The 24,173-nt window shown below is 42.6% G+C and overlaps 2 protein-coding genes across 2 annotated transcripts in view; both read right to left on the bottom strand.

Annotated features, from left to right (window-relative positions):
- Positions 1 to 1,195: 1,195 nt before the first annotated feature.
- On the bottom strand, positions 1,196 to 4,051 carry OLFML3 (olfactomedin like 3). The gene is made up of 3 exons (XM_036832253.1): positions 3,783 to 4,051; positions 2,796 to 3,081; positions 1,196 to 2,484 (listed from the first exon to the last, which is right to left on the bottom strand). Exons 1-3 carry the CDS (start codon positions 3,894 to 3,896, stop codon positions 1,664 to 1,666), a joined length of 1,221 nt encoding a protein of 406 aa, XP_036688148.1. The 5' UTR covers positions 3,897 to 4,051; the 3' UTR covers positions 1,196 to 1,663.
- Positions 4,052 to 5,959: 1,908 nt separating this feature from the next.
- HIPK1 (homeodomain interacting protein kinase 1) overlaps positions 5,960 to 24,173 on the bottom strand; it is a 39,390-nt gene continuing 21,176 nt past the window's right edge. The window contains 8 exon segments of the mRNA XM_036850454.1: positions 5,960 to 10,752; positions 11,835 to 11,965; positions 13,635 to 13,876; positions 15,464 to 15,670; positions 16,163 to 16,345; positions 17,399 to 17,541; positions 20,180 to 20,314; positions 21,260 to 21,381. Of these exon segments, the coding sequence (XP_036706349.1) occupies positions 10,264 to 10,752; positions 11,835 to 11,965; positions 13,635 to 13,876; positions 15,464 to 15,670; positions 16,163 to 16,345; positions 17,399 to 17,541; positions 20,180 to 20,314; positions 21,260 to 21,381 (1,652 nt within the window). The 3' untranslated portion in view covers positions 5,960 to 10,263.

Here is a 24,173-nt window from a genome sequence, read left to right as displayed (position 1 = left end):
CGAGCCTCCACCCGCCCAGGCTCCCCACAATAGCGCCTTTGTGAGGTGCTTCACTGCCTTTCATTTCCCCTGCCTCGCCAACCTACGTCAGGAGCAGCTCCGCCTGGGGAGGGAAGAAAAGAAGACAAAAGGAGGATCACAGGGCCCTGACTGGTCCACCCTACCCTGGGGGTGGGGGAGAGGGTGGGGGGAGAAGACCGGGTCCCTTTCCTCTCCCTGCCAAGGGGTAAATAACCAGGAGGACTCCCAGGGCTGCTTGAGGTCAACTTCACAGTCTAAGCAGTGGATCTTGTCCCTCAGATGGCCTTGCTCCAGAGTGTCGGACATGAGGATGAGGCTGGAGCAGGGCCTGGTACAGAGCTCAGCAGATGCCTAGAGACTGGAGTCCAAAACCGGGGTCCCCTCCTCCTGTCCTTTCTCCCTTCTCCCTTCCCCAGATGGCCTTCTGCAATTGCAGCCCAGAGGCCAGAGTGCTAGGCAGGAAAGGGTTAAGTTTCCGGGACTTCTGGACAGACTTCAGCCAGGTTCCAGGACTGGGGTAGGTACGTGGGGGTGAGGAGGGTGGCGAGAGGGATGTGTTGGGAAACTGGGAAGACTAACATCTGAGACGTGGTCACTGCCCCCCCTCCTCGCCCAAACCGCAGACGCCGTGGCAGCAGGAAAATCAGAGCGGTTCAGACCAAGCGCGATTGTGCAACCTGGCCCTGGCGATGAGCTTGATGCTGGAGATGGGAGTGGGGTTCGGTCCTGGGGGCAGAGGCCACTTCAGAGGTGAGACTTAAAGTTCTTACAGAACCCACACTCATTCAGGGCTCTGGTTTCCGCATTCGACTTCAGTGTGACTAAAACCCATTGTCTGCATCAAAACCTCGGAGAATTGGAATTGGAAGCTGTGCCCCTGGGCCCCAGTCTCGAGGCCGGAGGCGCGGTGCCGCTGGTGGTTCTGGGAGGGCTGCTGCGGAGGACGGTGGGCACCCCGGGGGCTTTCGCCCAGCCTCTGGAAGTGCTGGGATTCTGCCACCTCCCCAGGCACCTCCCAGTGAAGTCTGTAACTGGAGAAGCCCCTCTCACTCGGCAAGGGAGCCCAACCAAGTCCCTAATGCGGCTTAAGGAGCGGGGATGGGGCAGAGGAGAAGATGGACGATCACGGGGAGAAATCTGATCTGAGGGCTACCCCAAACAAACACAGGCAAGGAGCAGTGGATTTTCCTTTTAATGCAAAACGCTGCAGTACAGAACGAGTCCCATCCTCTAGGGCACTGAAGGGAGAAGGGAGAGAGGGCAGAGTCTAACGTCATGTCCTCCTAGCCCTCTCTCCCCTGACTCACACTGAGGCAAGAAATATTCTGTTGCCTGTTCACTGGGGTCACCCCCATATGTATAAGGGTCAGAGCTCTGGAGCTGGCTCATCTTTCACCGGCCTGAAATCTGTTGACATGGGGCAAGAGAGGAATGAACATTTAGGGCTGTCTCTCTTTTAGCTCTAAAAGGATTCCTTGAGATCTGGAGTCCCATGTGAAATGAAGGGGCAATGAGAATTTGGCTTCCATTGGCTGAAAATATGAGATGTGAATCACAACTTGCCCGGAATGAGGAGCAGGAAATTTAGTCGGGATATAAATGTATGGAGGTGAAAGAGATTCAAAAAACAAGACTAGCTCCCTCAAACTTCTTCCTCTTTCTTCCTCATCTCCAGCTTATAGACAATCTGGTAGCCATCATCCCAGGCGTAAAGCTGGCGCTCGCGGGGGTTATAGCGGAGGCTGGCGTGGGCACCATATCGACGGGGGAAATAAGGGAGTGCTGCCCTTTCGGGGGTCAGGGTGCCACTGGCATCAAAGGAGCACTGGATGCGGGCCCGACTGGCAGGGCGGGTATTATAAACAACGTATAGCGTCCCACAGATGACAAAGGCAGCCTCAGCATTCTCTCTGGGACATGGTGTGTCCCACTGCTGCTCTGTGTCCAGCGTCTGTGGGTCTAACTTGGCCAGACACAAGTGCCTCTCGTCCTCCTGGGTGGCATAGACAGCCCAAAGGCCCTCCTCATCAGCCGCCAGGTCTATGTACGTGTCTGCCGTCAGCCCGTACGGGGGGATCAAACCCTCTGCTGGGAATACTGAACTGTCCACCACTGTTCGGTTTGCCAGGTGGAATTTGATGAGCTGCAAAGTGTTCTCCAACTCACCGCCCCCTCCAGGTCTTCCAGGGGGCCTCCGGGCATAGTAAAGAAAGCCACCATATACCAGCTGGCCCGTGCCTACCCAGGGGAAGGGCACCCGGACTCGGGAAGCTTTCCGGGCAGCCATGGCAAGGGTGAAGTCACGCAGCCTTGGGAAGACAAAGGCTGTGTCATTCTGGGTCCCATCTAACACGTAGATCTTCTCTGCTGGCCCCAGTGGATCCTTGGTCCACAGACCAGCTGGGCCACCAAACCGCTTCAGGATCTTCATTGATCTCACCTGAGAGATTGTGTAGCCACAGTCTGGTGGGAAAGGAGAAAAGCACAGGACAAGGAAAAACAGGCAAGAGTTAGATGCTCACTGCAGGAACCCCCCAGGGTGGGCTATTTGGAGAACAGTGGGCCTTTGCCCAGTGGACGCCTCCACTCTTATGGAGGATTGGGAAAAAGAGCACCACAGAGGCCTGGGTCCCCAGAAACTCTCCTTAATGAACCTGATATTACAGAGATTTCCCTAAAACAGATTCTAGAAGATAGAGCCAAATGGACTGGAATAAGGAGAAAAAAGGGAAAGAACCAAGGAAGAATACAGGGGTCTGTTTCAGATCACTTACCTGTCACCATATCATACTTCTCATTTCTTCTGCCCTTGCCTTTGGCCCCAGGGCCTCCAGTCACCTTCTCATCAACCTCTACACAGGGTAGGGCTGGGTTCTGGGTCTCTAGATAGTCCACCTCCCGCTCCAGACGGTCCACTCTCCCCGACATGGTGTCAGCCTCAGTTCTGAGTGCCTCCCGCTCCTTCTCGGCCACCTCCAACAGCGGCAGCATCTTGTTCTTGAAATCCCGCAGCTCAGCAGCGTGCCGACTACTCTGGTCCTGGCACTGGGCCAGCCGTTCCTAAAGGGATGGGGCAGCAGGAAGGAGGGCCAAAGGGTTACAACTCCCAGGCAGGGAGAGGCCCAACCAGGGAGTCAGGAATGGGAAAAAGCAAAACTCAGCCAGGCATCAGCGTCCCCTTCAACCTCCACAGAGAGAAAACCAAATGTTCAAGATGCTGAATGTGCAAAGAGCTCAGCTAAGATCCATCTAGGCCCCAGTCCCGTCTTTGCATCCTCCAGCCGTGCTGTGAGCAGTGCCACTGAGTTCTCCGAGCCTCTAGGGCAGTCTAAGTGCATGAGGGTGAGAAGGGATCTCTGCTCCATTATACGATCCTCCTCTTGGGAATTAGGATGTTACAGACTCCAAGCTGTTAAAAAGGCAGAAAGTTGCAGATCCTCTGAGAACTTCCAACTTTCAATAGAATCATCAGCACGTCCTGAGATGCATCCCCACAATTCTAGCTCTCATTTCCACTCTCTTCCCTTATCCCATCTAATCCCAGGGGTGAAACACAAAGGTCTCTTTGCTTTGGAATTGCTTTATGTATGTGGGAAAAGAGGACTTGCAATTTTGAGGATCCTCTTATTAAAAGACGGAGTTTTCTGTAGGTTCTTACAAGAGCCCTAATTTGTCATCCCCCCATCCCTGACAAACTGGGTGAATCAACAGGAGATGTGGAATCCTTCCAGGCTGGGCCAGAAGAGAAAGGAGACACCTACCTCTAAGGCAGCTAGTCGGCGTTCCATGTACTCCACAAGGTGGTGCTGCTGTCCTTGAAGGGGTCCCGACCAAGACAAAAGGAACAAGATAAGGAGCGGGGTGCGGGGCCCCATGGCTGCGGGAGAGTAGGGCCAGGGTAGACCAAGTGTGTAGTCGTGTGCACACGGCCTCTTCCACTCAAGCTGGCGGGTTAGCTTTGGAGGCCGGGCTGGGGGCGGTGCCTTCTCTCTTGCAGGATCTCGGGGCTCTCTCACTACTCTGGAATGCTTTCACAGTCTCTTTACGGGCCCCACCCCCTCCTTTCCGCCTGGATTGATCAAACACAGATGGCCCTAGTGCAGAGCAGCCAGAAGGCTTAACCACCTCCCGCCTAGGCCGTGGGCTCCCCAGGAGAGGAGAAGGAGATTGGAAACCCTAGGGCAAAGGCCTTCTGGGCAGTCACTCAGGAAAAGGAGCTAGCAGGGGGAGGCAGAGGCCCCGGAGGAAACTCAGCAAACTCTATTTCTGCTTTAGAATGCTTCTAATGCTGACTTAAGAACCATCCTTCGTTAATCCTTTCCTTTCCCAGCAATAACAGCATGGATTGTTTTCTGCCTTTAGTGGAAGCTGGAAGCAGGGGAGATGAGGTTTGAGGGGAAGGGGTGGGAAAAAAGGCCCCAGTGGTCAAGTCTGTAGTACCTTCTTCTACAGCTCACTGGCGCCATCTTGTGCTAAGCACCTGGTGTCATCTCAGAATTAATAGGGAAACCAAGTTCACCTCCAGTGGAAAATTTGCCGCAAAGCAAGCCAAGTAGATTGAATTTACAGGGGTTTTCATGATTAAAATGCAGCTTTCCCCACGGACTATCCAATTACTTATGGGGCTATCCCAATCTCTCTATGATTTAGTCTAAGAAAGAGAATGTATCTGAGATTAAAACTAAAAAACAAAAACCAAAAAACCCCAAACAGGTCACTGAGAAATTAGTAAATTAATTCTTGATTATCTGGAAGTGAGACTGACTGCAGTCTGTCTATATACAGTCTTCCTTTGCCTGAAAGCTTCTAGGCATATTCTCTTACCCAAACTGGGGAGTGTTCAGTGAGTTCACACTAATTTTACATTCATTTATTTAGGAAAAAAAAAATCTGAAAAATATATATGTTGCAGTCTAAATCAAAATAAATGTACTCTGACTTCCCTACTGATGGGAGAGAACAGACTATTGATAACTTCTCTTGGTTATGACCCAAAAGGGTGTTTCTAAATGTTTCTCATTTCCATATCCCAACTATGACTACAGGAGCCCAAAATGAATTAATGGCCACTGTAAGATAGACTTGTCCTGAAACACATGCGTCAAAAGGAGTCAAATGAGCATAGCATTTATTCAGAGCCCCGCAGTGATGAATCTAGACAAATCTCTAATTCTTTATCAGGAGAAATTTTACTCTAATCACTCACTTAAGAGAAATCTGAGGCAAAGTCCTCCTCTAAAAAAAAAAAAAAAAAAAAACTATTCCTTGGACTTGAGGACATGGGGAGGGGGAAGGGTACGCTGGGACGAAGTGAGAGAGTGGTGTGGACATACATACACTACCAAATGTAAAATAGACAGCTAGTGGAAAGCAGCCGCATAGCACAGAGAGATGTGACCACCTAGAGGGGTGGGATAGGGAGGGTGGGAGGGAGACGCAAGAGGGAGGAGATATGGGGATATATGTATATGTACAGCTGATTCACTTTATTATAAAGCAGAAACTAACACACCATTGTAAAGCAATTATATTCCAATAAAGATGTTATAAAAAGAAAAAAAAAAGATTCTTCTAACAGTGCAGCTTTCTGAAAGGAGGGGAAAATAGCATCATCTTGTGGTTACTCTTATTTGCATTCTGGTACTTTAGATGTTTGGTGGAACAAGCTAGGAAGCAAAGTTTAATTAGCCTGTGTCAGAAGTTTCTGCATCTTTCAAAGGGCCAGATCCAGATGATCTTAAGTTAGGGCCCTGGACACTCCATTCTTGGGAAGTATTCCCTACCGACCCCTATTTATTTCTGGTGTGGAGACTTGTATGAAGAATGAAGTTGTCTCTAACACTCTACTGGCATTCAGATGCAATGTACTTAGCCACTCCAAAGATGCCAATTGTTGATCCCCTTTGTACCCCTATAAGAGAAGTCAAAAACAGCCACATGAATCAGAAAATTTACCCATTTTATTGATGCATTGCAATTGCTCTACATTTTACCATATTATGTAGAAAATACTGAAAATACAAGCTACTTTGTAAAACCAAAGACAAACATTGAATCCAAAGATAAACTATGTTTTACACAATGGACCCTTTTCCCGTAGTTAGTATTAAATTTTAAATATCTATTTCTTTTTGTTAAAATGATTATTTTACATACTCCCTAAGTACATCTGCATTACAAACATAGCTCAGTAATTCTCAGAAACTGTTTCTAGAGGCTTGTCATAAAAGGAAGCGCACAACCAGAAAAGGGAGAAAGCAAAAAAAGTTTAAATCGCACACAATAACTAGCATATCAAATACATTTAATAAACTTGGAATTCCATTGCAATATCAAGGATTCAAAGCAGAAATACTAACGTTACATATAATGTACATAAAATGTACTGCTACATGTAGTGAGATTATTTTTCAAGCTGAATCAAAACCACATATTATATAAAGTTTAGCAACAAACAACCATGTAGACATGCTGCACCATCCATCAGTTAAAAAAAAAAAATTGAAACAGGAAGCAGGCTTGGGTCATTCCTGTCACTGAGAGGCAATTTCATTTCCTATCCTAACCAGTGGGTTTTTGCATAATAATGCTGAATAAAACACACACTACTGCGCTTGCCTGGCTAAGGGCAGTCAAGTTTAGCCCCTCTAGTGGAGGACGATGGATGGTCAGAACTGTTTAAATGGAGTTCTCATTCCTGGGGCTGGGATTTTAGCTGAGCACTGACCGTAGTATCACTTCCTGGAAGATATTTAAAACTCCGGAGTGATCAAGTGTCCTGATGAGCCTAGAGTGGCTGTACCTAACCCTTCCCATTTTCTCTCTCACCCTGAAGGGGAGAAGCTGGAAATACAAGTTCTGAGAGGACTTAAAGCCTTAAGCTGGTCTGAGGTCAGGCCACTGTGACCTGGGCCAGCTGCTCACTTTATTCCTGGAGCTTCCCCCATCCTGTCAGGGCCAGCAATGTTAAGCCCCAGAGACAGAATCTAAAGCCACACTGAGCACATACACATTCAGCAGACACAGGTGGATTTTTATCTTGGTAAATCTGAAATGCCAATTTGCAAAACTAAGACTGAAGATCTCTACAATTCTTAAAGCCACACACTGCTAGTAAGGTGATTATGGTAACAGTATAAGCTCTTGGTATTGTCTTCTCCCCGTGAAGACTCCTATCTTAAGTGGTATCCACTTACTGGACTGGGGCTGGGGGGTAGGGTGCGCAGGAGTGGAGTGTTTTCTTCCTGCATCTCATTTCTTACAAAAACAACAAATCTTATCCCTTGTAAAGATAAGGAACAAAAAATATTTCCATTAGAAACTAGATCTGCCTTTGGGCAAGAAAATGAGAATGCGCTTGGCAAAAAGAGACACAAAGATTGCACACACTGACCAGAAAACTGTATAACACTAGTGACAGAAACTATACAAACTGCTTGGGTATCTTGATCAATATAGTGCTGAAAACACAAAATAATGATAAAAAAAAAAAGTAGAAAACACCAACATGTTCCTGGTAGGCTGTACTGACTATCTGCCCCATCCTGAAAGCCCTTCCTCCTTACAATGAAGAAATTCCAAATACCCTGACAGCTCCTCGGTGTTCAACCTGGTACAGAGCTTGCCGACCAGGCTCCGTGAAATCTCCCATCTCCATCCTGCACCTCCTTGACACCATCTCTACAAAGAACCAGTCCTAGACTTATCCCTCAAATACATAAGCTTCAGTTCAGATGGAACATGTCTACATCTTAGGGTTAACCTTCTTCCCCCAAATCTTTAATGGGCAGGAACTTTGCCATCCCCAGTACTCTCTACTTGACCCAGATCCGTGTAGGAGCTGAGAGTACAAGGACAATTTCACAGTTTGAAGGGCCCCAAGAATAAGTTGTTAAAAAGAAACCTCAAAAGGCCGATGGCTCAACAGGCTTTGGTTCCTTCTAAATATTCTTCACCGGCTAAGAAACCTTTCTTTGAGTTCCCTGTCACCAGCGGCTTCACAAAACTCCTCCTCGTAGTATTGGGGACGCGGGAAGCAATACAACAGGCTCTTTGGTATAAACACATCTGTTACATGTTTTTTTCAACAAGCAAACATTTTACTAGGAATATCAACTATTTGCAGGAAGGACTGCCACATGGGAAAAGGAAAAAATAAATCTCATCTAAAAGTGATTGCACATACTTAAAAAAAAAAAAAGAAAGAAAAAAGAAAAAAAATGCATATTTAATATTGGCTTGACTCCTCTCACCTGCTTCCCGAATTCTCACAGAAGCAAGGTAGCAATGCACAGTGAGAGAGCCACATGGGGGAAAATGCTTCAGTGAGAACTCGGCTGAGAATCCAAAATGGAAAGGGGTAGAGGTGGCGGTAAAAAAGAGAAGCTGCTGTTTTTATTTTTCAGTGTCGGCAGGGAAACTGAGAACAATGCATATACACAACACAGCTGTTAATCCTGTTCTGATAAATCCCAGTGAACAGCTTAGGGTCCACGGGGGCTTGCTGGTCCGTCCTAAGGCAAGCTCACTGTAAACTCTATTAACCACTACATTATCATATAAGGCACTACAATAAGGGAAGGAGGAGAAAGGGAAGGAAGAGACACACACTGAACAACTCCTCACCAGACACACCTGTGCAAAACAATTCCAAGGGTCTCCTCTCCTTGCAGGCAATGCCCCTGCTCACTCAGCACTACAGTAATATGCTCTAATATAATTGCAATTAGTTCACATACATTCCAACAAGTATCAGTTCATTTTGGTTTAAATACAATGGAGACATCAATTCTATCTCCGGGGTAACACTGGAGGATCAGAAACACACTAAATACACAATTCAAGTGTAATCACTACACATCTGATTACAAATAACATTTTGGGTTAGCAGGAAAAATTGCTTGTTATATTCTTCTAATCAATATGTACATATTTAATTATGCAAAATATTAAAACACCACCATTACAAAACTTCTAAAATATTTTTAAATTCAGTAATAAATTTTTAAAATATTTTTTGCAATTCCTACATGCACTTATTATATAAGTCTTAATAAGAGAGCATTCAATTTGCTGCTGGCATACAAAGAAAGCTACTTTAAAGTATAAAAGCTATACACAACGTTTCTTATCTGGTTTCAGATCCTTTAGCTTTCTCCCCAAATAAATCACATAGAATGAAGGGAGAGCTGAGGCAAAGAGAGAAAGAGGTGTATTACTGAAAATTCATACTAATATTCAGGCAAAGCTCATCAATGCCAACAACCTTTAGGCAAAGCTCATCAATGCCAGTATCGCATAATACAAAGAGATTTTGCATATAATAAAACAACTACCACCATACAATAATAACCACCTTAATGGCTTTTCCAATAATAAAATTTAAGCTAAATCAGAGAGAGAAGGACTTTTTAAAAATAATTTAAAAAGAATGCACAGGGCTTCATTTAGAAAGAATACCTGGTGCTTTCACGGTAGGTATGGATTCTCTCACACTAAGTTACCAGCAAATGGTGAGCTGCCTTTTTAACACTACTTTAATAATAAACACAGGAGCAACTGAGAGAATCCCAACAGTAACAGAGAGTAGTATGTAACCAGCTTTGCAAAAATAACAATTTCCCACTAAATATAACATGACATGAAAACAAAATTAAAACACTGTAAGCTTAAATGTCCCATTAGCAAAGGTAAAATTTTGAGGAGAAATGCGAGATAGTAAAATACAGACTTGTGCAAGCTGCTCTTAAGATAAGCAATTAATTAAGTCTTGGTTTTTAAACAAGCAGAAAGTAATGATTTTTCTTTTCTTGTTACCAGATTTCAAGTCCTTCTATCAGCATTTTTCCTCTGACCAGCAATTACAATAAAATAAAGTTAAATAAAGAGGAACTTCATGTGTTTTTAAAAGCATTTACAGAAATCAAGTCAGAGAGAGAAAATATTTTTCAAAGGTTAACTTCAGAATGATCTCTCTTCCTTGGTAACTGCAGACGATGGGCATCTGAACTCTTCCAAATACCAAAAATGCTGTCACAAAAATAAAGAATTAAAAAATAGGGCAGACTTTGGGAGACTACAACAATGCAGTCAACACTGAGACAGGTTCCCCAGAGAAAAGCCTTCTGCTTCAGTGGGCCCCTGCAGAGCAAGTTGCTGGCTAAGGAGTTTCAGGAGAGGGTGAGGGAGGAGCTCATCACAGCCCATTAAGAACTCTGACCACTCCTCCCTCATACTCACCAACTACAAGTAAGAATACTGGCTGATCTTGGTAGGGCTCAGTGGGTATCCAGTGTAAATGGTTGAGCCTCGGGAAGACCCAATGTAAGACTGGGTGGCAAATTGGTGTTGGTACTGAGCAGGGGCCACGCTGGCAGAAGTGAGGAGACTGGGCCCAACACTGACAGGGACCTGGTGCACCAGAGTGCTAGGGTGGGTGGTATACGCTGCAGCATGCCTTGAGGAGCCCTGCGGGGAGAAGAGATGAGCAATGGAGCTGGTGGAGCCCAGTGCAGCAGCAGAAGTGGGGGCAGCATACGTATACAGGTGAGGCTGGCTTGGCAGGTGAGCAGGGGCTGGGGCCAGGTGTGGGTGCCCGGTCGAATGTAGTGGGCTGCCATGCTGGAAGGCGTAAGGGGCTTGGGAGAGCGGGGCCACAAACGCCTGCTGCCTGCGGGGGGCAGGGTTGCTGCTTCTCTCCTGCGAGGTTGGAGCTGACGATGACTGCTGGTTCTGGAAGGAGGAAGAAGGGAGTGAGGAATCTTGAGGTCACTCTGGTTCAGGGCACCAAAGGCCAATTTGAGAGTTGAGGTTCTAACGCATACTGCTTCTGGGCTGCCATAGCACAGAATCTCCCAGACTGGCAATGCTGTCAGGAGTCAGCCATCCATCCCTCTGCCTCCTGGCAGAACAGATCCTAACCCAGCCCAGACAGCAGCAGTTTGCTCTCAAGTATGACAGAGGAAAGGGGGAAATCAAGAGTTCATAGGGTTACTCACTCCTGCAAGTAAATAACTGTCGACTCAACTCACCCTATTCTGGCGTCAGTGACTTTGAATTTTTCCTAACCTTTCTTCCTTGCCATTGTTTTCTTTTGCTCTCCTCTAAGTTCTTCATATCCCTCTTGAATTGTGGAGCCCAAGACACATGCACTAACTCGAACTTACATTTGCACTTGCACGTGCTCTCTCTCTCTCTACACACACAACCACAGTTACACCCTCATATTTACACTTTCTCACTACTAGTAGACATCATACAAGCACCAGAATTTCAGCTGAGGAAAAAGTGAACACAAAGAGAACAGTGACCCTCCCCACCCCATCAGAGGATCAGACGGGGAGAAAAAAGCCCCAAATCCCAGACTCAAGCACCATGTAAGACTAGAACCAGTTGATTAAGTATCCAGAAAGCTTTTTCACTGTCTCTTGCTTCAAGTAAACAGTGTAAGGCTCAGGTTATTTATGACCCAGGAGATAAAGGAAGAGAATCTGGTCTCAATGCATGTGGTGGTGCAGAACCAGGCAAGAACTAAAGCATCCTAGGCACTTTCTAAATTCCACACATTTCTCTAATCTTCCAGGATAGACTAGGGAGGTCTGATGGAAAACCTGGAACGTACATTCTGAACCCATTTACAGAGGGAATGAAGAGACACAGCACATACAGATATGACACAGGCCATGGACACCAAATTGTTTGACACAGAAGGGGCTTCATTTGGCTTTATTCAGCAGTCCAGCCAGAAGCAGGGTTCTCCAGAGAGTAACAACAGCGGGGGCCCCAAACAGAAGGCAGCAGCGCCTCGTGCTTACCTGGCTAAGGTTGAGTGGCTGTGCTGCGCTGGCCCCCCCGCGCTGAGCCCGATATCCTGTGGGGGTGGCACAGCATCCAGACGACTGCCCGCTCACTGAAGCCACTGGCTTGCTCTTACTGCTCAGGAGACCTAAGAAAGGGTCAGGCTCTAGTTACGAGCAGACATGGACTCAGTATCACTGAGCTAAACCTCAGATGGCATCATCTTAATCAGTCCATGTTTGTATGAGGGTTCCAACAGTTAAGGTTTCATGTGTATCTTATTTCCTCAATTACATTTACACTAGAAGAACAAAAACTGTATTATCCATTTCTTTTCTGTCTTTCTACAAAGCTCCATAAAGGATCTTCAAAAGGTTCACTTCAGTAAATATTATCTAATCTCCAGTAATGTGAAAGGTACTATTAGAAATATAAACACAAGTAAGACACAGTCCCTGCTCTCAAGGAGCCTAGAGTTTATGTAGGAAGGGATTAAATGACAATGTGAAGCTGAGTAAGATCTTGGTAATATTTAGGAACATTTAGGTGTCCGAGGGGTTTAAAGAAAGACAAGATTATATCTTGTTGGGCATTCACTGTCTTCAAATTCTAAGAAACTGCAGAAAGTGCAGCTGAATATAAGCACGATCAATTTTCAAAATTTTGCTTCCTTCTGTGGTCCCACTAGGAAAACTGCAGCATTTATTCAGTGACTTGTGGAGCAACCTATTTTCTTTGGACCCAATAGTGGACAGAGCTCCTAATAATCTTTCTCAGTAGCCTGGCATCAGGAAGTTTTGCCCTGTCTGCAATGGACAGTTGTCTACTTCTCAGTAGGAGAACCACACGTCACCCTCAAACTAGAACACTGTTTATGTCTTCAGCAGTATTATAATTCATGGTAAAACACTAATTTATAAAAGTACGAAGAGATGGCTATATCGATGCCAAAATTTCACAGTCCTCGCCTTTGGTGTATAGAGTTGCCACTGGAAAAGAGCTGCCTAGACAAGGACTACATTTTTCCGGGCCCCCTTGCCTCTAGGTGGGGCCATGTGATGAGTTTTCACTATTTCCGGGGCTAAAGAGGTTAAAAACCGTGTGTGCCTCCTCCATACTTTACTTCTCCTTCTGACTGGATGCCGAGGATTCCAAGGCTCTGATCCTTAACTCGCTGCCAGGCCTACCAACCAAGAGCACTTGCACTGGGAACTCATGTGACTAAGAAATAAATTTCTATTATGTTTAGCCACGAAAACTGGGGCTTGTTACTGCAGTTAGCATTTCATTACCCAATAACTGAACCAGGGAACCTAAACCCAGCAGCTCACAGAGCAAAACAGATGGAGGTAATTTGGTTGATAATACAACCCACAAAAGCATCACTGCTTTGCCACTGGGCGAGAAAAGATCTAAAGTACATATTGTTTTCCAAAAAAACTTTTGCAATCACTTTTAACATTATCAGTTCCCGTTCATTTCTGGATTGTCAAAGCTGAATCACCTGTGGCAAAAAAAACCTGCCTGTTAATTCTCCCTGTCATCTAACGTAAGTCGTATCTACCTTCTCCCATCAACAGTGAGTGTATTACTGAGACTACAAACTCATTTTTATATTGATCCAAGCAAAATAAACACAGGAAGATAAACTGATGGCCAAAAATAATTTCACATCACAAGGAACTGATTTCTGAACTAGGTAATTTTTAGGAAAATCTACGCCACTGGTCTGTACCATTGGCAAAAGTAGATTATAGCAAAATACTAAAGATACACACATCAAAGGATAATTCAACTCCAGCTGTGAAGAAACTCACCTGAGGCCTGGGTTGCTACAGTGCAGTCACCAAGCTGAGTTTTCAGTGGAGGTACAATGATGGTGCGAGTGCCAGTGCCATCCCCCACGACTCTGCCGGGACCCTCCGGAAGGGGTCCACTATTGCCCCGGAGAGCACTCAGGGTATCAGTGGAATATGGGCTGCTCAAGGAAGAGTCAGAGTCCGGAGAATCATTGACAGTGACATAACTGATGACATTAGACCTTGCCTTCAGGCCAGAGCTGAGGAGAAAAAAATACATGAAAATTCAACCCTCTTTTAGCAATGTTTCTTTGCTGGTCTCTGGTCTTCCCATAATAAAAATGATGATAATCATGATGATAGTAATAATAACAACAGTAGCAGCAACAAATTTCTGAGTGCTTATTATGCATCAGGCACTATTCTTACACTCTACACATATCTCACTGAATCCTCACAACACTTCCATGAAGTAGGTACTTTATCCCTGTTTTGCAGATAAGGCAACTGAGGCAGAGGGAGATGGAGATTAAGAAACTTGACCAAGGTCACACAAGTGATAAGTGGTGAAGACAGGATTCAGATCCAGGACAGAATGACTCCAAAGTACACACCTCTAGCAACTATTCTATGTTGCCTCTCAGCCATTCCCATTCGCAGTTATTTCAACAGTATTCTTCAAACACCACTTTATTTTCATATCACCCTGCTAGACTATAAATGGTTCCTTACTGTATCTAATCAAACTTCTCACTATAGGTGTTTTTAAAAAACGTTTCTTCACAAACTGATCCCTACCTTACTAACTTTACCTTTTCCTTAATTTTTACTAGGCTTGCCTCCGGTCAAAGCAATCCTGCTGGTTATATAATTTTTGTCAGTACTAGGCCACTTCTCTTCACTGGAAAGTTTACTTTTTTCTTCCCCAAATCAGTTCAATGACCACTTTCAAAACTTAGTTTCAAGTCTATTTACCATTTGTAAATAGCCATTTGTAAATACCATTTGTAAATAGCCCTTTTGAAGTATTTCATTCTAAATTTACTCTTTCAAATTCATTTAAACTTCATTTACACGTGACTCTGTTAAGTCTCCTAAGTTACTTTCATGCGTGAATCCTTCCTCCTCAGGTAAAAGTAGAGTTATTGCCTCTTCTATATGCCTAACACCAAAAACGCAATGAAGATGAACACAGGATGATCAAGGCAACTGACTATGTTCACACCAAGAGAGGTGTGTATCACAGTTCTTAAATGTATCCAATCTCTCTTCGTTAACTGCCCAATTAAGGACTTAGATTAAGGTGCTGGGATAAGAGGAAATAATCTGGTACTTAAATTCTTAAGCTGAATGACCATATAGCAGAGGGGGGAAAAGAAGGTAGCCCTACTTAAAGTTCTACCTCTTCCAAAGAGGTCTGTTCAGATTAAAAAATTACACGAATTTCGTATAATCTCATATCTACCAACTTGTTCCAATTGTTTTTTACATGCTTCTGTTACAGTATATGTTTTCAGACTCTAAAGTTCCTTAAAGGCAGGGGATCATGTCTGTAGTATATAATGTGCATTCCAAGCCAGAATAGCCTGACAACATAATCTATACCTTCCATCTAATGTATCTGAACGACTAATTTAACTGATGAACATGTATAATATTACAGAAAACTTGACAATGCTCAGTTATGGAAACTTGAGTGTTCTGGCTCACTCATCCAAGGCCATGCTTCCTAAATACCCCTTTTTAGTCCTTCCTTTCATAGCCAAAATTGAGCCACTTGTGTGAAGCCAACAGACTAAGACCAAGGGCAAGAGCCACAGAGCTAGGGAACCATTCACCTGTCTTACCTATTGGGCTTATATTTGTTGTCCTCTTCCTCATCAGTGTCACTGCGGATAGTGATGACACTCACAGGAGGGCTGGGAGTATCTGGAATGATGATTGGCTGATGCTGATCTTGTACAGGGACTAGGGAATTATAAGAAGATGTGGTACGGAGGGGGCTGCTCCCAACCAGAGAATAGACTTGAGACGGCAGAGCATCCAGAGAGGACCTGTAGGAAAAGGTCACAAGAAAGATCATTCAGTGCTTGGTCCCCAAAACTAGATATCTTTTCCCCAGAACTCTTTCCAATTTGCTGTTTGATTCCTTCTTACCGAATCATTAAGCCAATACACTTAACTATAAAAGTACCGATAAAAAATAAACTAACCACTTTAGCCAGGGTTTCCAGGACAAGAACACCAAAATTAGAATATAGATTTTATTTTTGTATGCCCTTTACCCCATGGTTAAATTTCACTCTGTGAAGTGGGCAGAAAAATAAAAACATCAGCCAAAAGAAGGCTGGATTCAAAGTGGCAGCAGAGAGAAAGGATTAGCATAACCAGAACACCTGTGTATGCATGCCCGAAGGTTAGCTCTTTTCAATTTGGCAGCTTCTTGCTGCTTCATACCAAAAGTGTCTATACTCCAACACTCTAAATGCCAGGTGACATACCTTTCAAACCGGCAGTTTTAATTATCAGCCCTAACAGAAACTTACTTAGAAGAGACTGGAGCAGACTGCTTATTCTTCTTTGAAGGGAGGGAACTGGATTGTTGCTGTCTGACAACATGGGCAACGCCAACATTAAGGGGCTGAGCAGTGGCCAATGTCACATGGTTAGTCAGCAAGGATGGCTGCTGCATAATAGTGCTGTACTGGTTGCCATGAGAGTGGGCATTCCTGTATCATCAGAAAGAGAAGCACGAATGCTGAAAACACTGGGAAGTCAGGACCAAATAGATAATAAAAGCAATTAAAACAACCAGGGGCGAGCTTCCCTGGTGGCGCAGTGGTTGAGAATCTGCCTGCCAATGCAGGGGACATGGGTTCGAGCCCTGGTCTGGGAGGATCCCACGTGCCGCGGAGCAGCTAGGCCCGTGAGCCACAATTACTGAGCCTGCGCGTCTGGAGCCTGTGCTCCGCAACAAGAGAGGCTGCGATGGTGAGAGGCCCACGCACCGCGATGAAGAGTGGCCCCCACTTGCCACAACTAGAGAAAGCCCTCGCACAGAAACGAAGACCCAATACAGCCATAAATAAATAAATAAAACTAAAAAAAAAAAAAAAAGGTAGAAAAAAAAACAACCAGGGGCTTCCCTGGTGGCGCAGTGGTTGGGAGTCTGCCTGCCGGTGCAGGGAGCATGGGTTCGAGCCCTGGTCTGGGGGGATCCCACATGCCGCGGAGCAACTGGGCCCATGAGCCACAATTGCTGAGCCTGCGCGTCTGGAGCCTGTGCTCCACAGCAGGAGAGGCTGCGATAGTGGGAGGCCCGCGCACCGCGATGAAGAGTGGCCCCCGCTTGCCGCAACTGGAGAAAGCCCTCGCACAGAAATGAAGACCAACACAGCCATAAATAAATAAAAATAAATAAATTTAAACAAACAAACAAACAAACAAAAAAAACCAAATAAAGCTGTGTTTTATTTTTATAGTTGGGCACCTGGATTATAAGGCTTTAGGGGTTTTCACTGTATGGTTTCTTATTGCATAAGACTTTCTTTAAATCTGAAGTAAATAATTCCTGAACTTAGAACCTACTGTTTTCCTGTATTCAAAGTTTTCTTATAACTCCGTCTCCTAGCCCAATATGGATTCTTTTCTTTAAGGATTTCACACAGAGATAAATCTCTCCTTTCCTTGACCTTCTTCCTGTCTCACCAAATCCTCAAGTGCTCCTTCCCTAAGGGATCTGCCCTTGCAGATTCTCCCAGAGAGGAACACAGGGCACTTGCCTCCAGTCTGTGAGCTGCTGGCCACTGCCCATGGCCTCGGGAATCACTGCAGTGGGCTGGACTGAGTTGTGTAGAGCTACCCCAGGCAACTGTTGCCAAGTTGAAGGCAGGAGAATTTGTTGGGTTCCTCCAGGCCAAGCCTGCTGTAAGGAAACAAACACAAAAAGATCCAGACTTGACTCATTCTTGGCTTTTTCTTCTGTTTTTTAGATGAAAGAAAAATTCATATCTTAAAAGAAGTTTCTTGTAGATTGTTAACTTGCAGAGATTAAAAAAAGAAAGGTCAGAGGGGCTCAAGGTTACAAGTCTTATGAACAGGGAAAAAGAACATGTTGCTTTCTCTTGGCCACCTCCATCACCTGACCACCAGGGTATTAAAGAAAAGAAGATCCCTGTGGTTAAGAGTTTCTATTATACTGCAGAGTAAAGGAGTCTGAAAGTTCAGAAGTAAGCTCTAGTTAAATGCTGGAGTAACATTTTTGCAAAGAGTCTTAAAACATCCCAAGAAAGAGTTAAGACAACTCCCTTGAGATTAAAAATAGGAATTTAAAAATTTGAGTGCCAATCAGATAAAAGACATCATCAGGTCAATTCAACCCATAAAACAAAGAGGAGAATTGTTCCTTTTTAAAAGGGTAGTACTTGGAAAATGGAGCCAGATGTGGATGACCAAAGGCCAAAATCCTTTGGCAAACAAGCTTAATGCCAGTAAGAGAAAGCTAACTTCATCATTTATAGCCATATGATAGCATTTTTAAAAAATGCAATAAGAAAAATATTTAAGAAATAGATGCAGAGAGTACCATATTTTGTTTTTAGTAGTTTCCTAAATATGCATCATTTGTAGAAACATAACTCGACATAAAAACTAATCACTAAAGGAAAATACATTGTTTGTAGTTTTTAACAAGCCATGCCACTTGCAATAAATAGCAACAAATATGTTTTCTGTACTTCTTACGGAAATTGTGGCATTTCCTAGAAAAATGGGAACAGATTTGAAAGTCTGCTTTTTAAACCTGAATTCCACAGTACAATCACCTACAATGCTTGGGTACATATGGTTCTGTTTCTTGAATTCCAAACTGCAAGGCCATCAACACACTGTTTTAAAAATATTTCTGCAAGTAACAGATCCACTTGTTACAAATACCGGTTCCAAACAAGAAGCCTTTAAATCAGAGAAACTGCAAACATGTCTGCTACCATAAGCAGAATTCAAAACAAAACAAAACAAAACAAAACAAAAAATAAGAGAAGTATGTTAAGTCACACCATGCGTCTTTCCATAAGCCAACACCTGCACAAGACAAAGCATGTAGTTTAATACAAAGCAAGAAATAACATTTCAACGTGAGGCAGAAATCTGGCGTTCCAAGCGACGAACTGTTTTGACAGAGGAAGAACAAAAATATGCAAAGCTTAGCAAATGGCTAGTGCAAACTTAAGAGAAGCAGCAAAGGAGAAATGTCAACTAACATTCCCAACCTCAAAACTATAGGTGTGCAAGTTAAAACCAGTGGCTTGGAACAATCAAGTTGGAAATATATCTGACTCCCTCACACTCAGGGCTTATGCTTATGATGTAATTAATTGGGTGGTGACAAAGACTCTTAAATTGAAAACCAAAGAAATTCCAGCAACTAAAGTATGTATTCTGAAAGTGTTTTTCACTCACACGAGTCCTTGAGAAACAACAAAATAAATTTAAAGCCACTCTGAAAGATGGAGAAATATCAGGGGTCAACAGTATCAATTAGGTTTTCGAATGCTTATCTAATTTTAAATTTTAAATGATAAAATGCTGGATGTCAAATAAATAATTCTAACTCCCCCAAATAAACCAAACACATCCAAAAATCACTATTAAGGTTACAAATGCTGAAATATACCTCAAAGTCCTATTTGTTTGTTTTCCTATCTCTAAAACCCATACTACATTTGCTGCTATTATTTAATAAATTTTCCCCATGACTTTTGATAACAAAGATATTCTTGCATAAAGTTTTTCAGTCATATTCTCACCTTTGTATAAAGACCTATTTGTAAAATAATTAATTTCTCCAAAACCCCTATAAACGAGTTCACCTTTGATTTCAACCAACAAATGAAATATGATCTAAAAAGGCTCTAAAGGGAAGATGTTTAAATGGAAGATATTAGCTGCCACTGATCATAAGTGGCAAAGAGTTATCTTCATGTGTTCATAGAGGGAAAGTTAATGTCAACTAATAAGGAAATAAAGTAAGAGCATCTTAAACATTTCTACATACACAAAAGTTTTAGAAGCTTAAAACAGTCAGTAAAGAAGGAAGCTAACTTGCCAAGGAGTTCCAATTTTGGCCATCCGGTACCTGTAGCAGAGCCAAACTAAAGGCCATTTCCTTCATTCTCAAGGTTCAGAGGGTAAAAGACAGGGCAGAGAAACAGATAACAGTGTTGAAGCTCTTCTGAGGCTACACCAAGAGCTTTTATCACACTAGGCTGGCAAAGAAGAATCAAGGGGTCTGACCCCTTTCAGAGCCACACTGAACATCAGAGTCAAACAGTGCTTCAGCAAATGTTGGGGAGGAAAACAATGAGACATTAAAGATGTAGCAAGAACACAGCCACAAGATGGCACATGCTTCCATGCCCTCTGCAAAGACTAAGTTAAAAAAATTTTTTTTGAAAAATGAGAAAACCAGAAGAAAACAGAACAAAAACAAACAGGAAAAAGTAAAAAAAAAGAAAGAAACCAAAGAAACTCCGTTAGTAACACAATCAAGTGAGGGCAATTACCAGTACAGCAGCAGTCTGTTCAACCAGCGCCGGCCGGCCGGCTGCGCAGCTCAGAGTAAAGGGCACCGCATACTGCGGTGTGATGGTGGCTACTTGAGGGTGGAGAGTTGCTACCATTAGTGGTGTACAGCTTCCCTGAAATGTAGATTAGGCAGGTGAGTGAAACAAACACGGAGGCAGGTTATCTGGATTCAGAAGGGTTTTCATTCCCCCCAAGTTATTACCAACAATAAGCAGTAATTTCATATCACTTAAAATGCATGTACCAAACACAACTTTCCCCTTCAACTCCGCACAGCATTGGCCCACTAGGTCAAATGTCAATGGCCTAAAGCAAAAAAGTATAGGAATCCTTCTTGGGCCGGATTCAGAGGATCAGTTCTAAAAAACTCAGTTAACAAAGGCATGTATTAAGAATTCTTCCTCTTCCTACTCACAAAATCAGGGTTTTGGATTTCAGATTTGCTGTGTGTCATGGGCCACAAACATTTATACACAGAATTAAAAATATAGTATTTGTTGCTTATATGAATATTTCATGAGTTTCTTGACCATCTTAGCTGCATTTTGCATGGCAGGGATAAAGTTTTAAACCTTTCTACAGCCTAGTTAAACACAAGGAATGAAGGAATGTAATACTCGAACAGGCATCCTGATATAACCCAGCCTCTCAACTGTGATGAAATTCTCAAAGAGTGAGTAATGGGGACACTAAGAGAGCAAAAGGGGAACCTTTTACTTTTAGAATCAAAGTGTTGTTATATGTGTACTACACCTTTAAGAGCATCAAGATAAAAAATTAACTTCATCCCACAAAATTAAATTTATTCAGTAGACAATTTCTCAAAGTCTGGATATTTATGTCTCCAAGTCTAAGGAAGTCACTGGCAGAGTTGCAATTGTGTTAGGAATGAGTATGTCATTCCATTATAGATGTTTCATTTTAAGTCCACTGAATCGTGACCAAGAAAGATCTTACAGTCAAAGCAAATACCATTTTCTAGGACAAAATATCTGATTCTCAACAGTGCTTCAGAGAACTTCAGCACTATTGAGTATCCAAGCTGCTCTGTCTTTTACCTGTGTAAGAACTCCCGACTGTATCTGTAGTGGCTGAGCAGCTGGTGCCTGGGGTACAATCGGCACAGCATTATCCATCCTCACAGGGAATCCAGAATGCTTTGTTGTTGCTTGTAGTCCAGCTGTAAAAAGTAACATCACAGTTATATTGCTTTGCTAGGTCTGGGGGTACTGCTTGTTTGGGGTTTTTTCGGTTTGTTTTAGCTTTTCGGTTCGAAAAATCCACCACCCAAGGTTTTCGTTCTAGACACTTAAGACAAAGGCGTTTCACCGAAGTCTGCGAAGTTAAGAAAAGGGAGACTTGATTCCCTTCAGGTTGGATTAATGGAAAGATGCCTGACAGAAGGAGGGCTGGCTTCAGGAAATTCAAAATTTTTTTTTTTATCCAACAAAGCTTAAAACACAACACTCATCCCACTCCCATTAACAGGAGAGGCAAAAACAAACAAACAAAAAACCTTCACTTAGTAAGTTATGTTCAGCTTTTAATCCTAGAGGGGAAAAAAAACCTTAAGCATTTAAAAAGTGTAATCTATTAAAAGCAAAGACTTTATAACTTTTGGTTAATTAGATAAGAAATATTATGAAAAGCTCAATAATTTATTATCTTAGTTACCCTTTTGTTTAGAATATTTTAAGGGGATGTTTTCACCCAACTCCTCAAAAATATATAACCTAGTTCACAAATTAGTCATATATTTTATCTTTAACCAGTATGTGAACTGAAGGAATTATGCCTAGGATAAAAATATTTTAAAAGTAGACATTGTGGTTTACAGAAACACTTTTTTGTACTTATTTTAGAAATCTGCTCTCGTCACTGACAGCTTTCTAAGACTCTTCTCTAGCTAATGGAAAGCTAGGAAAATTAAGAATTTTTTGCTGCCTTTAGAACAGTGACCACATCTCTTTATCATTTTATTCATTATCCTCTGGGCACAAATGTTGAATAAATGTTTCCTACAATCAGGAGATTGTTTCCTACAATCTCATTCTGGGGAAAAGAGGGGCTCAAGATAGTTCTCCCTTTTGCCAAGACTTGAGAAGAGAACCTTCAAAGCTTTCGTTTAAACCTACCCTATCAAAGCTTTCAACGTAAAGAATTTAAGTTTCTATAATGCCTCTGATTCACTGATGCCTGCGTTTTGTTAAGTGAGGATACAGCCATTTTAATTAGAATATTCCTTCAGTGACACTTTCTAGGCTATCATCAACTAATTTCTCTGAATATTACTATGGAGGTATCAAACGAGCATAACTCATAAACTCTAATATTGTTGTTTTCAGCAAGTTAAGTCTTCCAATTTTGCATTTCAGTAATTTAAGTAATTTAGTAACTAATTGTCACATAGGAAAACATAATCCAGAAATGTACAAAGTAAACGAGACGAGTAAAATCAGAATTACAACACTCTAATAATAACTTTTTTAAAAGTGCTACTTACATAAAAAGAAAAGGAAACAAATCCAGGTATCCAGATTAAAAAAAAAAAAAAAAAAATTGCCAGCCATTCTTCCTAAGGCAATGCTATCTAATCAGAAAGCTAAGTAACATCAAGGATTCTTGTCTATATTTCCATGGCTAATTACAAGACAACATTATTGCAATAGCCTCCTACGGCAAAATTTAGGAAGAAATGTTCACTACAGAAGCTCATCTTAGTGTCCCAGGATGATGAAATAAAAGAGGACAAAATTACAGAATTATAGTTTCCACTGAGCAAAATGTCTATCTATTTTGTTCAACTGGAATACTATAGAAAGTAGTATTTATATACTGACCCACAAATGTGACTCTAAATAAGTATTAGATTGCCATAGTAATTTAGGCTAAGCCACAGCAGTCAAGCTAGTTTAAAACTAGCTTTTTCAGGGAACCCCAAGTGGAAACAAAGAATTAACAAAAGGCAACACTTTGGGAAGGTTCTCCCTGAACCCTGAACTAAAAGGATTAAAGTTTTGTTTTTATTTGTTTTGTTTTTGTTGAACATAGCCCTTTAAATTAAAAAAACCATGAAAGTATGGCAAGAAGAGTAAAAGCTGTCAAATGGATGAGGGTCTATTCTCCTCTAAGTGCAGGCATCTTGTGAAAGAGCAGATGGTGAAAAAAAGTAGGCAACCTGGTACAGAGGCCTGCTGGGCAGAAACCAGCATATGGCTGTGGTTGACAAATGAACTGACAACTCCCTACAGCCCTTTGAGTTTAGACACTGAAAGGCAGTACAGAGTATAACACTTCAAGATGTACAAGCTATGGGCCCACTGCCTGGGTTCAAATCATGGCCCTACCGCTGACTGGGCATAAAAACTGGGCAAATGAGGGAATCACGATCAGTTTTCTCACCTATAAATTGGGCATAATGACATTACCCACTTCCCAGGGTTGTTTGTGAGTATGAATTAATACATGTAAAAGCACTTAGAACATTATCTGGCATATAGTAAGTAATACATATCAGTTTTCATTACTGTCATCACTTTAATTTTAAAACTTCCTTTCATTTGTAAATTTTAAAATTTGCTCTATCTAGCTCCTCAGGTTATTTAGACTTCCTAAATAGGAAAAAAATTTCCAAAGCTTATACTTACCTAATTATACCAAAAGGGGTTAAACCACTTTTTCCCTCTACCTCTTCTCCTTACATTTTGTTTTGTTAAAGGAACTAAAAGTTCTTCTGCCTCATCTCTTAAATATCATCTGAGAAGAAGCAGAAAACTTCAGTCGCACATCTGAAAACTGTTCCAATGAAACTCACTTTGGGAAAGGTGAAGGGGAGAGGGGTGGCTATTTGCTAAGTTCAGTAGAAGAATCACTCAACATATGACAACCCAAAGTATAGAATTTACTATTATGAAGCATACGCAAAAAATGATTGGGTAAATTAGGCTAAATTTGCATTTACGCGTTTTGAAT

Source organism: Balaenoptera musculus, chromosome 1 (assembly GCF_009873245.2).
Source record: "Balaenoptera musculus isolate JJ_BM4_2016_0621 chromosome 1, mBalMus1.pri.v3, whole genome shotgun sequence".
NCBI classification, from domain to species: domain Eukaryota; kingdom Metazoa; phylum Chordata; class Mammalia; order Artiodactyla; family Balaenopteridae; genus Balaenoptera; species Balaenoptera musculus.
Note: the sequence above shows the minus strand (reverse complement) of the source record. Positions and strands in the feature narration are given on the sequence as shown.